General features: G+C 37.7%; 1 protein-coding gene across 7 annotated transcripts in view; it reads left to right on the top strand.

Annotated features, from left to right (window-relative positions):
- The window catches only part of phf14 (PHD finger protein 14), a 105,790-nt gene that overhangs the window by 70,374 nt on the left and 17,713 nt on the right, over positions 1–17,703 (top strand). For 3 of the 7 annotated variants that reach the window (XM_040121499.1, XM_040121498.1, XM_040121500.1), the window contains one exon: positions 7,486–7,603. In XM_040121499.1, the coding sequence (XP_039977433.1) occupies positions 7,486–7,603 (118 nt within the window). Of the gene's footprint in view, positions 1–2,246; positions 2,817–7,485; positions 7,604–17,703 lie in introns of those variants that run through there. The other 4 variants (XM_040121506.1, XM_040121503.1, XM_040121505.1 and 1 more) reach the window with 2 other exon arrangements.

Here is a 17,703-nt window from a genome sequence, read left to right as displayed (position 1 = left end):
AATAATCTATTATATATCCTGGTGTACCAGGCCCCTACAGTAGTAGACTATGGTTGTGTTATTATGAGAGGGTTGAACTGTCCAAATGTAAAGCTCAGTTTTGCAGAAGAAAGGGGTGTTCAGCCCAACTTCCACAGATAAATGAAGATTAAAAACCACATTATCTCTCTCTCACACACACACACACACACACACACACACACACACACACACACACACACACACACACAGATACACACAGACAAAACCCTGGGTCTGCATCAGTGAGCAGTGGTTTAATTCAAAGATCTTCCCCACGATACACAACAACCATTACAAAGGTGTCATTAAGATACAATAATTAGGAAAGAATGTGTGCATTGTCACAGTTTTGCTGAATGAAAGTAGCACTCCTGTGAAGTTTAGAAGGTCTTCAAGAGTCTCCAGCAGCGAAACTGAAGAGTTCGTTCCTTCCCTTTTGCCCTTAGTTGGAGCTTAATGTGAAATCAATTGCCAGTTTGCGTGCAACAATGGGTGTCTGCTCATTAGTGGAGCAAACACAGTTTGGTTATATGTCATCTATTTGCTACGTTGCCGGAGGGCACTTTAAATTCCCATCGTTTCCAGGTAGATAAGCATGTTAAGTGTGTGTGTGTGTGTGTGTGTGTGTGTGTGTGTGTGTGTGTGTGTGTGTGTGTGTGTGTGTGTGTGTCTGTGTGTGTGTCTGTGCGTGTGTCTGTGCGTGCGTGTGTCTGTGCATGCGTGTTTGAAATCCACCTGCCTCAGCATATTTGTCCTAATGTGCAGCAGCTGTTTGCTTATGCCTATACAACTCATAAGATGCCAATTATCTATGGCAATTGAATCTGTACTCTGATTTTAGTAAATCTACCATGCTTAATGTGTTAACACTACAGATATATTATTATACCTGTTTCACAGGTTTTCTTAGTGTAGTGCCAGAGCGCTGCATTCCATAACTTTAATGCTAATTAGAGTATAGCTTGTCCCAGTCTAAATAGAGATGGAGTACCCACTGTATGCTTTTGGTTGCTTAAAGGATAATTGTAGTTTATTACAGAGGGGTCTTATTTTTATGTTTTGGCCATCAATTCTACTGATACCAAGTCACCAAGTCAATTGCTGAGATCTGGGATTATGTTGTCTGGCATAGCAATAAGCATGAACCATCACAGGTAGTAAACAAATCCCCAGGTTAGCCAAATTTATTCGGAAAAGCAAAAGTGATGGGTAAAAGTGTTCTCTCAAGTGTCTGTTACAAATATTCATCAGTTTATAGATCGACTCTTCAGTTCAACTTTGACCTACTATACTTAACATAGTTGTACATCCACATGATTTTCCTAAAATGAGGGGTTATTGTCAACATTCAAGATGTGTTCACTTTCAGTTTTACCTCCAAATAAAGTGGTGTAAACTTGAGATAAACCAGAACACTAGCTGAAACCTACAGTAACTGGAGAAACCACACAAAGATTGTTTCCATAAACTTGTACAGAGTTTGTAGTCTTTGACAGACAGGAAGGAGTATAAACCTTACGATTGAGTAAATCTATTAGACAACACACAGAAGTACGTCTCCCTTGGGTGTCACAAAAGTGACATCATTGGTTGCAGACATCATTCACAAATATCCAGTATCTTTAAAAAAAATCTTTCTAAGAATGACTAGCAGCTACTGGATCTGAAGACCTAAGAATATGATATTTACATATCACACACTATAAAGTAGGATCTTATCTGCCAACTATCAACACCATCTGACCAAGACTGGAACAGACTCAGTTAACTTGTTCCCATCAGTTTTCACACCCAAATAATATGGATAACGGTCTTAACGTGTATCCCTGCCTTAACATGATCTGACTAAGCTCCTGGCTTGTTCACAACCTGTCTGATTGTTTGACTGCTTGTATTTCTTGCCCTGTTGGACTGCAGCAATGTTACTTTGGTGAGAAGAATGTTATTAAAACTATAATGTTATTATACCTGAGAGAAAAAAAAACTACAAATTGCAAGTTTGGTGTCTGTAAGTCTTATGGTTTCTGAGAGCCAGACACTTTTAGCAGAGAGTAATAATAATAATAATAATAATAATAATAATAATGATGATGATGATGATTATTATTGTTATTGTTATTGTTATTGTTATTGTTATTGTTATTGTTATTGTCATCATTATCATTATAATTATTATCATTATCATTATTATCATTATTATTATTAGTATGGTTTGGCCTCCACAGAGCCCTGATCTCAACATCATGGAGTCAGTCTTTGATTACATAAGGAGTCAGAAGACACCAAGACAGCCAAGGTGCTTGGAAACCACCTACCTGCCCAGTCCCTTGAAAAACTGTGTGCAGGTGCACTGAGGAGAACTGCTGCTGTTTTCAAGGCAAAGGGCAGTCACAGCAAATATAGATATGATTTAGGTTTTTTTCTGTTTACTGCAGTTTGTCAGACGTTAATTAATACATCAAGACTACTCATGGAATTACTTTTGAAAGCATCCTCTTTTACTTTTACTGCTTAATACTTTTGTACAGTACTGTGTTTCTCCAGTAGATACTAGTTCCAGCAAAATTGTTAATTTTAATATGTATTATTGCTGAAATCTGAAACCTGTCGAAATCAGAAAATGAGTCAACTACAACAAATTAGGGTATTTCATTAAAAAATAATTTATTTATGGATCAATTGACATTCTACTGTCATTTTTGTCACCCGAGTTACTCTGTATGGGATTATTATTTCAATAGGGATTTATATGCTTACAATTTATGTACTTATTTTCCAGAGTTCTCTTAGTTTCCTTTAGGCAAAATAGCTAAACTCTGATCAAAAATCATATATATACTGTATGTACTGTATAACATACTGAATGATATACAGTATATGCTGTATGTACTGTAATAAAATACTGTATGCTGTATGTTTGTAAAACAAGTTTGTTATTGCTGTTTTTCCTGAGGGAATATTGATTGGTTATTGTCGAATTATTCAGTTATCAGTATTTTCATAAAACTTAAAATACCCCAAACTTGACTGTTGTTAGTTTTTGGAAAGTTCATTAGAAAATTTAAATATGAAAAATTCATTGTGCATGGAGGTTTGCTCATATTCACTGCCCTCTTAAGGTATTTATAGTGAACAGAAGAATGCATAATGACCCCCAACGAGCAGTTTACTCCTCCATTTTTAGACTGCAGGTGTTCTCAGTCTTTCCTGTGGAACGTCTGACTCAAATTTGACCTTAGTCAAAGCCTGAGACAACGTTGCCATCCACTATATTGCATATGTCTGTAGAGCCATCCGATCTGATGCTATCAAACTGCCTAATTCCTTTCAGCACACACTTCCAACAGAAAGCTGGCCTCATTGTTGAGGACTAGTAGTTGTGTTTGGATATCACATATCAGTGTTTGGCCACTGACGGTCTTGGACAGAGCTTATAATGTGATTTAATGATATTCATTCTGAAACCACAGCATGAAAAGACCAAACAATTCCAACAAAATGAAACGGTTTGGAGGAGCAGTTATAACATGCTGATTACTCAATTTATTGACTGAGGATAGGAGCGAGATCAGCAGCTTCCTAAATGCCTCAACTCTACAGTAGTGATAGTGATGTGTCTGTTAAGAAAAAAACATAAGTTAACTATCATCCAGAGTATACTGTATGTGGGTCCTTGAAAATCATACATTGGGATCTCAAATATAGTTTCAGTCAACAGTTTAACCACTATTGTACATCCATGTGCAAGTTATATTAGATTTAATTGCTTACACATACTGTATTTCAAACCTTAGATCCATATGGTTATACAGCAGGTAACCACAGCAACAGCACTAATGCTTCACACATCAGTTAATTGTCACATTTGAAACTAACTTAACCTATACTAAGTGTCCTCATTTAAAAAATTATTGTGGAGCAAGCGCCGCTCATGCTGCTGTGCTTTACATTGTGGTATGCTATATATCAGGAAGTGGCATTGTGTATTATCACTCACTTGAACGGTTGGTTCACCCAAATTACAGAAAAACATATTTTTTTCGTATCTCTAGTGGTACGTATCTATGCAGATAGTTTTGGTTTTATTTATTTATTTGGTTTTTTTTTTCTTGTTTGTTTTTTGGGTTGTCTGTCTCTGAGAACTCTGCCCTCACGCCAATAAAATTGAGTGTTTTTTTTCTATGATTCTGTGAATCAGGTAAATCCACAGAACCCAATATGGTCATTTCACATTGGAACTACTTTTTTACCAAAGAAAAAGTCTCTAAGTAAAATAGGTCTATTTAATATTTCTAAACATGAGGAAGAATATCTATTAGCTCTACCCACTTATCCTTTAGAGGTTGTGAGGGGCAGGCGCCAACTCCGGATTACCTTAACCAATAAAATGAGTCTTTAGCAACCTAGCAGTAACAGTGAGATATTGTTAATTGCTATTAATTATATTGCAACCCCGTATACAGTGCTTGAATTGGAAGAAATTGAATTAGAATAGAATAACAAAATAGATAACAGTGCTCTAAACAGCAGCCTGCGTAGCGAGGCACAAATTATGCACAAAAATTATTAAGTTTTTAGGTAAAAATACTAATCTGTAATACAGACAATAATTCATGCGCACAGTGATCACACTAAAGCCACACTAGTGATCCTGTGAGGCTGCACAGTGTTGCTTTGAGCTAAATGGTGATGTCAGCATACTAATAAGCTCACAATGTGGTTTACAAGAACTGGATACAAGTTGGAGACTCCAAAATTGCACCCATTCACTTGAATGAAAATTACTCACCCTGTAGATAAGCCAAAAATGTTTTCTAGCATCTGGGTTTACTTCCTTATTGTTCAGTACACTCATTTGTGTTTTCCCACTGGCCCCGTCTGCACAGTCCCACTCGGTTCATAGACTGTACATTGGGATGATGTCAGTCATTTTAAAAATGTTTATTTGAAAGTGTTACAAGTATAAAGCCTTAATCGACTAAAAATTTATAACACAAAGAGTAATAATTGGCTTTGTTTGCAGTTGGTGTCCTGTCAGCAGTTTTAAAGACGTATTTTATAATGGTGGCCTATGAGGAAAATTAGTTCTGGGCCACAGAGGATTTTTTTGTTGCAGCACCGCAAATGGCCACTGGCTGAAATTGGCTGCACCATATCCAGCTCTCTTAATACATGCATGATATCACAGTTACAGAGCTAACATGCTGATGTTTAGCAGCTATAATGTTTACTATGTTCACCATCTAAGTTTAGTATGTTAGAGTGCTAACATTAGCTAATTAACTCTAAACACAATGTACACCTGAGGCTGTACATTGAGAATGTTGATGTTATTATTAGTATGTTGCTAGATGAAAAGTCAGAGATTGACGAGAGTTATTACAATTCATCCTGAGGGGAACATGAAAGTCTTAACCAAGTTTCATGGTAATCCCTCCAGTAGTTGTTGAGACATTTCACTTAAACCAGCTCACGCTGGCTCTAGAGGAAAACATCAGGGATCAGTAAAAGTCAGTACGAGTTATCCTCTGACAACAATAAATGTCTGTATAATTTTTTTTGCCAGTCCATTCAGTAGATGTTGAGATATTCACAGAATAAGTAAAAATTTTACCCTCCTAATACTGCTAGAGGAAAAGTTAGGATCACCAAATCCTCTAGGCAGCATGAATCCCTGGCTAGAGGACTCAATGTCATGGCAATGCATCCAACAGTTGCTGAAATATTTCTCTCTGCACCAAAGAACTGAAATAGACCTCATATTGTACCTCACACAGCATCTAATTTTTGCTTCCTCTCACTGCTTGTTTGAGCAGGAAACTGACCTGCACTTCCCGACACTTACAATCTTTACACCATGAGCACCTACATTCATTAGAAAGTGGCTGGACTGAATAATACGTAAAAAGTTGGAGAGAAATCTGCCAACTGCCTCCATCAACTCTGCTGCCCGTATAGACTGTGACTTTACTTTACTGTCACTAACCACCAGAGGCCACAGTGAATATTAAAATAAAGATGTGTGTATATAGTATGAAGGCTACAATTACAGTTAAAATTTTAAGTATTGAAGCATTCAGTTTTCACATGTTCCTGTTCACACACAATTCACAATATAATTATTAAGATTATTTTGGTGTAAATAAAACACAGAAACAGTTAAATAGAATACATTCCCATAACATTTCAAATTAACATTGCTAAAGCTTCCATGCACATTTTCTAAATCTAATACACTGCCCAGCACCATAAGAAGCAGTATAATTTTGTTAAAAATTTCTGATTCAGGTCAGGTTGTGTGACGACTTAAAGATGATGAATGACTTAAAATGCTTTATAATTATAGCAGTATAGTGGGCTAGTGCTGAAACCATTGAGTAATGGATAGATTAATTAGTTGGTTGACAGAAAATGAATTGTCAACTATTTCAATATTTGATTAAACGTCAGTCAATTCATCATTGTAAATGGAATATCTTTGGTTTTTAGATTTCAATTGGAGACATCAGTAGGGCTCAGCAACAGGAATTTGAGTCAATACTGCATTGACACACAATAAAATGCATTAGAAGCATGGGTCTCTCTGAACAAGAGGAAATTGACCTGTGACTGTAGCACAAAGAGAGCAGACTTTTCTTTTAATCATTTATGAGGCTGACTGCCCTTCAACAAGCTCCCACAGCCTGGTAAACACACAGACTCCACAATTAGAGCCAGTTATGTCCTAATCAATGAAGGAGATTCACATTCTTCAGTGAAAATCTGATAACAGCGTTAACAGCTAGGGAGGTCAACCTGAACCCTTTCTATTCATCTCCATTACAGGGGACAGAAGGACAGCGTGAGGGGTTTGAAGACAGGGAGAGAAACTCAGCAGGATAATAATGACAAGTGTATCTATAAAGTTGAAAGAGACTTTTTAAGAGCCTAAAAATCTACCCAGGATAGAGTTCAGAGGTCAATTACAAATGTAAAATTATGAATGAGCAGTGCATGAAGGAGAACACCACAGGACATGTATGAATGAAATATAAGAATGGGCCTGCAGTGCAAGGAAACCTGCCATCACACAAGAGTAGAAATTCTCATGAATAGATTTACCCTTAGACCCTATAGTGTCTAACTGTAGCATCATTACAATATTAGTTTGTCAAGTGCTTTCGTTTCTGACCTAATACCTAAGACCTAATCTGAGGACAGGGGCATTCCAGCTTTAGGAGACCTGACAGGCATTTATCGGAGACTAACAAGGCCTGTATTTATCCGATCCCTAACATGAACCTTTGGACAGTCAAGGGAGGTGAAGGGAGTGGAATGATTAGAGGGACTTTGAAATGTATTAACAATGTCTGACTGACTCACAACTGGCTGCATCATCGCTCCTGAACTGGCCTCATCGCTGAAGGAAGACGGTGGCTTCATTTATGTGACATATAACATGTACCCTTCCTGTCTGTGCTTCAGGTGTGATGAGTGCCAGCTCTGCTATCACTTTGGATGTCTGGACCCCCCACTAAAGAAATCCCCTAAGCAGACAGGATATGGCTGGATCTGCCAGGAGTGTGACACATCTTCCTCCAAGGTGAGTATGTGTACAGTGTGTGCATGTCTCTGAATGCATCGGAGGAGAATTTCAATTTGGGGTCTGGCTGCCGTGCTCTGACATCTCTCATCTTGACAGTATTTTGCCAAGGAATCAGCGTGTGTATTCTTCCTGTTTGTTCTGGCTTTTGTACTTATTTGGTCAAAACTGTAATAACCAAAAAGAGAAATTTACATTTGTTTTTATTGCAGGGATAGCACTCTCTACGTTGGTTGTTTTTGTTGTTGTTTTACCAACTGACAATGTTGGTATCGTTATTTGATTCATGAAATGTCTGTGTGGGCGGGCACTAACAATAGTTTGTTATCTCATTTTCAACATTTCCAATAGTTTAACAGGCCTCATATGTGACCTCAGCACTTCATATGTTGCTCTCTGGTTATGCTGCATTCACTCAATGTGCTCCAAATGGGAAGAACAGGAAAAAAACTCCTGTTATTCGAAGTTGGGAGCATTCACGCATTATCCAAGGTGGTCATACCCATTGCTAGCCTTGTTGTCAAAACAACAAATAGCCTAAATTAGCTATTTAGCTATAGTTTCTTTTTATTAGTTGAACCTACTCAATTAAAATCAATACTAGATTTCGTTTCAGTGTAACTGTCAATGATTGTGGCTTTGCACACAATTTTCAGAATCTCTGGCTCTTTTAAGTATGGTCAAATAGTATACTGATGTGAACGAGGAAGTACAGATTGCTGAAATTACAGAGTGAGCTACTTAAATCACGTCATCTGGACCCATGAAAGAAAGACAGCTAACTTGCTATATCCCTCATTTCTACAATAATGCACCAAACAACACTGTCCAGGAGCTGCTTATGAGTCAGCAGGTGTTAAATAACATGATGGAAAAGTAACATCTTGTACTCATCAGAGCAAGCAAGGTTAACTCGATTCATCTTTCCTGAGTGGAAAACAAACAACACGATGGTCCTCCCAAATGTTGAATGCTGTAATGGGACCGGCAACAGAAATGCACCATGGAAGTTGACTTTGTGGCTATTAACAATTCTGGAATTGGAAAGAGTTGTCTTGTGAATGCACAAAAACAAATAGGTGCTGATCATGGTAATGACGTGCATAAATATGAAGATGACCGCACACTGTAAAAACTCTCGCTTAGATAAAAGTGATTTAGGCAACATTTTCCAAGCAATTTCTGTACGTTTGTTAAGCTTCTTGGTGTTTTCAGTTGGGAACATTCAATAATGTAACTGTAATAGTAAACATTTAGTCTACATGAAAATGTCAAGAAAATGAGTTCAACCAGCTTTATTAAAGTCAGAATATGAATTACATCATACTTGATTAAACTGAGTCAAATTCTAGAGAAGCGAGTTGCATCAGTTGTAATAATCAATTTTAGTCATCTTTACCAACTTTTTTATTTTGTGTATATTTCATCAAATCTACATTAAGTAGATTCACTTTTTAAGAAATAAGATGGCATTGAAAAACACATACCATAATAATAACATTCAGTTATTTAAGCAATTCTTGGTAGTATCAATACCTTCCTACAATACAGCACAGTAAATTTAAAATGGTTTTAAAATAAACATGTAAACATTGTAAACTAAATCAGAGGTAACCAATATCTGAGACATTTAAAGAAAAGGATCTGAGAGTCCGCAGCCCCAGAAAATTACAATTGTCCCTGCAATATGTTTAAAATCAGTTTTGAAAATACTTAACCTCATTTAACTTTACTTTAGTCATTCATTTAGAATAGACATAGCTTAGTTAAAAACCTTCACAGCACTAACACCTGTGCTGAGTGTCCCAAAACATTGCCAGTAATCACAGTTTCCAAAATACCAAACCTTTTAAAAGTCACTCATCATGGTCCATTAAATCATGATCTTCAAAAAGAATTCCTCACACAATTCAAAGAAAAAAAAAATAGCCCACATACTGGAACACAGTGAAAACACTGAAGTACACAGCAAAAAGAGTTGTGTGAGACTAGCAGCCATGTTTGATTATCTAACCCAGACTAATGTACTTGGTTAGTTTTAGCCTCCATGCTTTAAATGTGAGGAGTTTGAATAGTTTGGAGGGATACTTCAGAATGGGTATGTACTGTATGAGTCTAGCATACACTCGCTGCCACATTATCAAGACCAGACTGCACTGACGTCCCCTCATCATTCAGCTTTTAGTTAGCGCCCTAGAATGGTAACTCATGCCTTCTAATGTGCCAATCCTGATTAGCATTACAACTTTTACAAGCGACATTGTATTAGTACAGTATAAAAAATGCACACATTTGTTTACCTTCTGGAGATTGTAATAAGTCCTAAACTAGTTGGTGTTACTTGTTTCTTTTAACCAAAGTTATGGATATATTTAACTGTACTCTCTGTACACATGGACTCTGTTTACATAGCAGCATCTGCTTTGTGTCTGACTAGCCTGCAGCTTCACTCTGCAGTGTTACCTCTGCAATTTAGCTTAAACTTGGATTATATAGAGTCAGTTGGTAATTATATGTCATGAATAAACTTCCTGGGAGACTCCTTGCACAACTGACTAAAACAAACTTCCAGAAATTTGGCCTATATTTATTCAAAGGGATTTTAAAGTCAGCAAGACAGTCAAATCAAGGTAAAGGGTGTTGTTGAGGAATCTTGGACTGAAACTATAAATGGGATTATCTGTGTATCATCAGCAAAGTGTTCAAGGGGGGGGACCTTGATACTGTCACACGAACTGCCCGTGTTCCCACAATGTTGCTACAGTTTGTGTGCTTAGGCATCATCATGCTGAATATGGGGTACATTGATACATTGGGTCACAAGGTACTGCACCTGCAAGCATGTCCATACAAAAGTAACAAAACAAACCCATCAGTTCCCAGGTGACCAACATACACTCACCAGGCACTTTATTAGGAACATCTGTACGTCAGCTTATTAATGCAAATATCCAATCAGCCAATCATGTGGCAGCAGTGCAATGCAGTGCATAAAACGATGCAGATACAGGTCAGGAGCTTCAGTTAATGTTCACATCAAACATCAGAAAGGGGAAAAATGTGATCTCATTGACTTTGACTTTCGTGGCATTATTGTTGGTGCCAGACAGGCTAGTTAGAGTATTTCTGAAACTACTGATCTTCTAGGATTTTCAAACATAACAGTCTCTAGTGTTTAGTCAGAATAGTGCCAAAAACATCCAAACCATCCAGTGAGCAGCAGTTCTGTGAACGGACGTGCCTTGTTGGTTTGAGGTAACGGAACGGCTACGGTACCTCATATAGCCACTCTTTACAACTCTGGTGTGCAAAAAAGCATCTCAGAATGCACAAGACGTCCATCCTTGAGGTGGATGGGCCACAACAGGTGAATCCCTTTATTGCACAATTTACCATCTTCTAATGGCTGCTTCCAGCATGATAATACAACTTGTCACAAAGCAAAAGTCATCTCAAATTAGTTTCATGAACATGACAATGACTTCAGTGTACTTCAGTGTCCCCCCCAGTCACCAGATCGGAAACCAATAGAACACCTTTGAGATGTGGTAGGACAATAAGCTTGGTGTACTTCAGTGTCTTCCCCAGTCACCAGATTGGAAACCAATTGAAAACCTTTGGGATGTGGTAAAACAGGAGATGGGCAGCATGAATGTGTAGCTGACAAATCTGCAGAAATGATGTGATGCAATCATGTCAACATGGACCATAATCTCAAAAGACTGTTTTCAAAATCTTGTAGAATCCATAGCACGAAGAACTGAGGCTGTTTTGAGAGCAAAGGGAGGGTCTATTAAGTATTAGTATGATATTTCTAATAAAATGCTTGGTGAGTGTAGTTAAAATGGATTTTTGCAAGTGTGTGTGTGTGTGTGTGTGTGTGTGTGTGTGTGTGTGTGTGTGTGTGTGTGTGTGTGTGTGTGTGTGTGTGTGTGTGTCTGTGTGTGTGTGTGTGTGTGTGTGTGTGTGTGTGTGTGTGTGTGTGTGTGTGTGTGTGTGTGTGTGTGTGTGTGTGTGTGTGTGTGTGTGTGGAAGAAGAAGACAACTGTGAATGTAAATAGTGAAGGTTTAAAAACCACAAATTGGCTTGCAATACATTTGCTAGACCTTAAGATTGCATACTGTTAAACATAACAGTGTTTATAAGAAAACTACCCAGGACACCTTTAAGTTCTGATGATTAAAATGGGTCATTGTAAGAATACATGTATGGTGTGTTTTAAATCACAGTTACATTCCATCTGACTCCTGCTACCTTAAGTATTGTTATTTCCTGTGAGGCCTAAAGCTAACATTGTACATCCTTTATCATCAACAACTGCAAGTGTCCTTTCACTTGTAATTCTGTGAAAATTGATCATCAATAAATAAAATACATTATAATACCTGTGCATCTTAAAAATAGATCTTTAAAAGCAGGGTTTCATTTTCATTAAAATAAGCATCAACACAACATCATCCCTGACAACTATTTCATTTTTTCTTTTTGTTTGTTTTTATTGAATTATATTACAATAAAGGGTAACATCTGGCCGTCTCTCAATCTATTTCATAAATGTTACCCCATTTCCATCCTACTACAAACTTGTAGTCTGTCCTGCATGTCTCCATCTATGTGGAAAATAGGGACTGACTGATGCAAAGAGGAAATAAATAAAAGCCATAGTGGAAATGCTGAATCACAGGAAAGTATTCAGACCCCTTCAATTTTTACACATTTTGTTATGTTGCAGTCTTATGCTAAAATCAAGAAAATTCTTTTTTCCCTTATCAATCTACACCCAAATACCCCATAATGACAAAGTAAAAACAGAGTTTTAGAAAGTTTTTCAAAACGGAAAAACTGAAACATCAAATAAATATAAGTATTCAGACCCTTTTCTACGACACCTGAAATTTAGCTCAGGTGCCTCCCATTTCTCTTGATCATCTTTGAGATGTTTCTACACCTGACCTTGACCTTGAGTCCACCTGTTGTAAATTCAAGGCACACACATGTCTATATAAGGTGACAGTGCATATCGGAGCAAAAACCAAGCCATGAGATAGAAGGAACTGCCTGCAGAAATCAGAGACAGGAACAGATCTACATAAAAAGGCTACAAGGCTACAAAGTTTCTCCCATCTCCACACAGGATCTCTGGAGCTCAGCCAGGGTGACCAGCAGGTTCTTGGTCACCTCTCTTGAAGAGTCCTGGTTGTTCCATTCTTACTACATTGAATATTTTGGAGGTCATAGTGCTCTTGGGAACCTTCAATGCAGGCTACAAAAACATTTTTGTAGCCTTCCCCTGATCTGTGCCTCGAAACAATCCTGTATCTGATCTCTGCAGGCAGTTCCTATTGGATGAAAATCCTTTGTAGTCAATGACTGCCAGAAGTCTACAGCCCATCGACATCACCAAATGCTGAGTTTCCTCCCTTGAGATGCTTTACCAAGCCTTTACTACAGCTGCCTTCAGTTGTGTATACACACACACATAACATTTGAACCAGTAACTAGTTATAATCACTTAATTATACTGTCATCTGATTGTGGTTCCACTCAGTAGTGTTCCTTGCAAGTAAATAAAATGTTTTTAAAAATTGTGATAAATCTTTAACATTGCCTGGTACTGTATGCCCCCGGTGTACAAGGCAACATTATACTCTCCAGTCTTGGCAATTTCCCTATGATCAATACGTATAAAAACAAAAATCAACTCTCTTTGGTGGTCATCCAGATTTCATAGAACCCTAGTGACATAAATAACGTGCAATATGATTTGTAATTTCAAAATCATAGAGAGCCTGCAACTAACACATTAATGCAAAAATGAAACACAGACATACTGCTGGGGCTGGCTTTCCAGCTACATCTGTGAAAAATAACATCAGACAGACTTACAGAATTAACAACTTCTTAATTGGCATATTTCGTACATCAACATGAAAAATGTTGACTGCTTCTACCAAATGCGATCATAGCCAAGTTTTCAACTGAAATTTACTCTGGTAGGTCAGATATGTTACTTCCTATTGATTGGTTAGGGCAAAAGAAAACAAAATAATCCCATTCCCACAGGAACTGGCTAACACATTGAACACAATGTCAAAGTGAATGAATAAAGTGGCAGTTCATTCTAATATTAGTTCATTTTAAAGGCGCTGTGTGTAGAATTAGAATTTTTTTGCACACTTCATTATGTTGTAGATTTAGTTTAAAATTGATAAAAATTTAGTTTAGAAAGGCACACACGTGTATATATAAAGTCCCACAATTCACATGTCAGGAAAAGAATCAAGCCATGAAATCAAAGGAACTCTCTGTAGACCTCTGCTATAAAATTGTGGTGAGTATTAGATCAGGGAAAGGGTGTAAAACCATTTTTAAAGCTTTGAGTGTTCCCAAGAGCGCAGTGGGCTCAATGATTGTAAAACCGAAGAAGTTTGGAACCACAATGACTCTTCCTAGAGTTGGCCCTCTAGCCAAGGGCCTTGGTCAACATACTAAAAGAGCGACCATCTCAGCAGTACACTGTCAGTCAGGCCTTTATGGTAGAGTGACTAAACCGAAGACATTCTGGGTAAGAGGCAGCCTGCTTGGAGTTTGCCAAATGGCATTTAAAGGGCTCTGAGAGCATTATGAAAAACATTCAGATACTATATCACCAGGCACTGTTCATCACCTGGCTAATACCATCGGCATAGTTGTGGCAACATATGCTATGCGGGAGCTTCTCAGCAGCATGGACAGGGAGACTGGTCACAATTGAGGGAAGGATGAATGCAGCCAAACACAGAGAGGTCTTTGAAGAAAACCTGCTCCAGAGTGCACGTAACCTGAGACAGGGGTGACGGTTCAACTTTTCAATGACCCTAAGCATACAAAATAATGTGTGCCAGAGTAGATAGTAGAGCCCCCCAGAAGACCCTTAGGTCCAGTCCTGTTTAATTAGCTCTTGCCAGAACATACGAATACTTTGATATATGTTTGCATTTTTAAACAGAACATTAATACTTGATGACACAAAGTCTGTCAAACACTTCAGAATTTCCAGTGTTACCACCATTAGTGTTATATATACACACATAACTCAAAGAAAATACACTTTGACCCAGATGTACTGAAGTATTTTTAGTATAAATATATGTAGCCAATATTGGCTTTATATTTCCATATATACTGAACAGTGGTTTATCCTCTGAGACATCTGAACAGCATGTCACATCAATTTCATTTCATTGGATTTTTATGCTGATTGTGTATAGTGGGAAATGGTAGCCTGGGATGGCCATTAAAGAGGGTCATCAAAATTTACAATTCTGGTGTGAGTTTTAGCCTGACATTTTTTTCATATATGACCTACAAATTGGTGTAGTCATGCACAAGAAATAGTGATTCCCTGTGGAAATGGAGAAGTCATTATTCTAGTGGTTTGCCATCAAAATGTGTTCGACACTACCAGTTAATAAACTGCAGCATCAGTTCATAGACTCTGATTATTCGGCTTAATATTTATTTATTCTTAGCGATTTACTGACTCAGTTTTCAGTGCCACAACAATCCCTGTTCTCATGCTACCTTACATAATAATGATTCCATTGAGTTCGACACACAGACTTTATTTTTGGAATAAGAGACCAGTAGTTTAACATTAGTACACTGTATCAGCAGATACTCTGATCTGAGATATCAGAACTGATATCCAAAGAGAAGAAGTTGGATTGGTTGGCCTTCAAGTTTTTTGACATATGCAATAGAACTCCTTGTAAACAGACTTTGATGTCTAAAATCATTGGATTTCTCCTTTAACGTTGGTTTAAGTTTAGGCAACCAAAACTGATTGATTAAGTTTAGTGAAAGATTCGAGTCATGGTTAAAAAAAAAAAAACATTGTTGTGAAAATTGGTTTTCTTTATCAAAGTTATATGTGAGGCTGACTCAACTAGCTGATCTGCCATTAGAATGTCACACTAATTCCACCTTTGCTTTGGAAATAGAAAAGACCATATTCTCATGAAAAGTAGAAGTTGCTTGTCAGAGAAATCTTAAACTTTGGTAATTATAGGTGTTTGAACATTCAACCAATGCTTTCATTTTTTTCTAGTGTTGACAGTGTCAATCAGGTACTGTATTATTCTAATCCCCATGTCGGAAATAATCTGTTCCACACAATATTTCCTTCTTTGAATATTGATTGACAAGTATAGATTTTATTTACATTATACTTTTATTCTGTAAATCTTTAACAGCAGAGGCAAATAGTATTAAGCCAGTCTCTTTGACTTTCACCCCCTCAGTTCTGTTTCATTTCCCTCATTATGCCATCTCTTAGACTTTCACATCTCATGCCCTTCGGAGTATCTTGTCCCTATGAAGTTGCTCCCATACTCCTCCCCCTTCATCCCACTTGTTTACATCAAATGGAAGAACCTCCGGCTTTGGCTTGGTCTGCCCCAGAGCAGGGCGACATTTCACTGGTGACAGAAGACAACATTTTCTGTGTTGAGGTGACAGATTAGTATGAACGTTTTTTTTTTCCTCCATTCCTTCAACAAACAAAGATCACTCATGTTTAGTAACCATAAGCCCATTTAAATCATTCATTAAACCAATCAGTTTATGTTTTGCTTTGGAAAGTAGCTCATAGATGTACATAAGGGGTAAATAATTTCCGATTCTGATGAATTTTTATTATTCGATTTGAGTTCACATTGAAGAGGCATGCTTAAGCAACCAATGGATGAAAGAAACCAACAAGTGTACACCATTTCTAATATTGCACAGTCTCCATTTTGAGAGACAGTTAAGAAAGTGACATTTTTGAGAAAGCGTGGTGTACAGACCTTTTAAGGCGCAAGGTGCTCTGAGTGTCTCAGTAATAGCAAGTGTGGGGAGATAATTGACTCCACTAAGGGCATCTAAAAAGCACTCTGAGATGAGAGCTGTATTTAAGGAAAGTTTTATCATCTACTTTTAAATGCCAAGCCATGTTGCCAGTGGGGGGGGGGGGGTGTTTTTTAAATGCCAACATTAAGTGCAGAATATTACCTGATCATTGCAACTGAGATTCAGCTGCTAGCAGAGCTAGTGGGCAGCCCCTCTTCCTGACAGTCTGCTACAAAGAATGGTACAGGAATTTGTCAGAGTTCCCTAAAGTCACTGCTCTTATCAGACAGGAAGATGTATGATATCCAAAGGAAGAGGTACGCAGGAAGTAGCACAGAGTATCTTACAGTATGTGATGCTGGCATAGTTCTGGATAAATCTCTTGTTTGAAAGCCGACCTGTTTATGTTTTACAATAAAGATTCAGAAGGTTTGCTTGAAATAAGTATAAAATGAACAGCATACTTTTCAATTTGTACTGGTAGAGTTTCAAACATTAATGTATCAGTCATGCCCAATGTCATTTATCCAATTCTAAAGGCAAGGGTGTTAGTACCTCTTCCAAATTGCCAAAGCTAAATGCTCATGATGGTGATGCTAATTTGCTGATGCTAAGCAAGATACCAGTATCAGGTATAATGTTAATCATGTTCACCATCTTAGTTTAGTGTGTTTGCATGGTCATGTTTGATAATGAGCACCAAAAACAACTTACAACTGAGGCTGATGGCAATCTCCTTAGTTCTAAAGTTTAGGACCAAACGGACAGACAGCACATGGCAATGTGCTGCATACCACACTTGCAGCACCAACCAGAACTCCACTCCTCCCCCCAAATGCCATGACAATCAATCCAATAGTCATTGAAGCATCTCATCAAAACCACAAATGTCCACCTCATGGTCGCACTAAAGGAAGGTCAGTGGATAACGGAAGTCATTACGATTCATCCTCTGAGAACAGTCATTATCTGTACCAAATTTTGTGCCGTATAAAGGAGAAGATGTTGAGATAATTTGTAGGATAACTGAAAACTTAGCTAATGGTGGCGCTAGAGGATATGTCAGGGCATCACAAAAATCATTATGATTTTTCTTGTGAGCAAGATGGATATTTGTAGATAATTTTATGGCAATCCAAGTAATTTTTGAGATATTTCTCTAAAAATCAAAAATGTCAAACTCATTGTGGTGCTGGAGGAAATGTCAGGGGATCACCAAAGGTCATAG

This window comes from Xiphias gladius, chromosome 24, assembly GCF_016859285.1.
Source record: "Xiphias gladius isolate SHS-SW01 ecotype Sanya breed wild chromosome 24, ASM1685928v1, whole genome shotgun sequence".
In the NCBI taxonomy this organism is placed as follows: domain Eukaryota; kingdom Metazoa; phylum Chordata; class Actinopteri; order Istiophoriformes; family Xiphiidae; genus Xiphias; species Xiphias gladius.
Note: the sequence above shows the minus strand (reverse complement) of the source record. Positions and strands in the feature narration are given on the sequence as shown.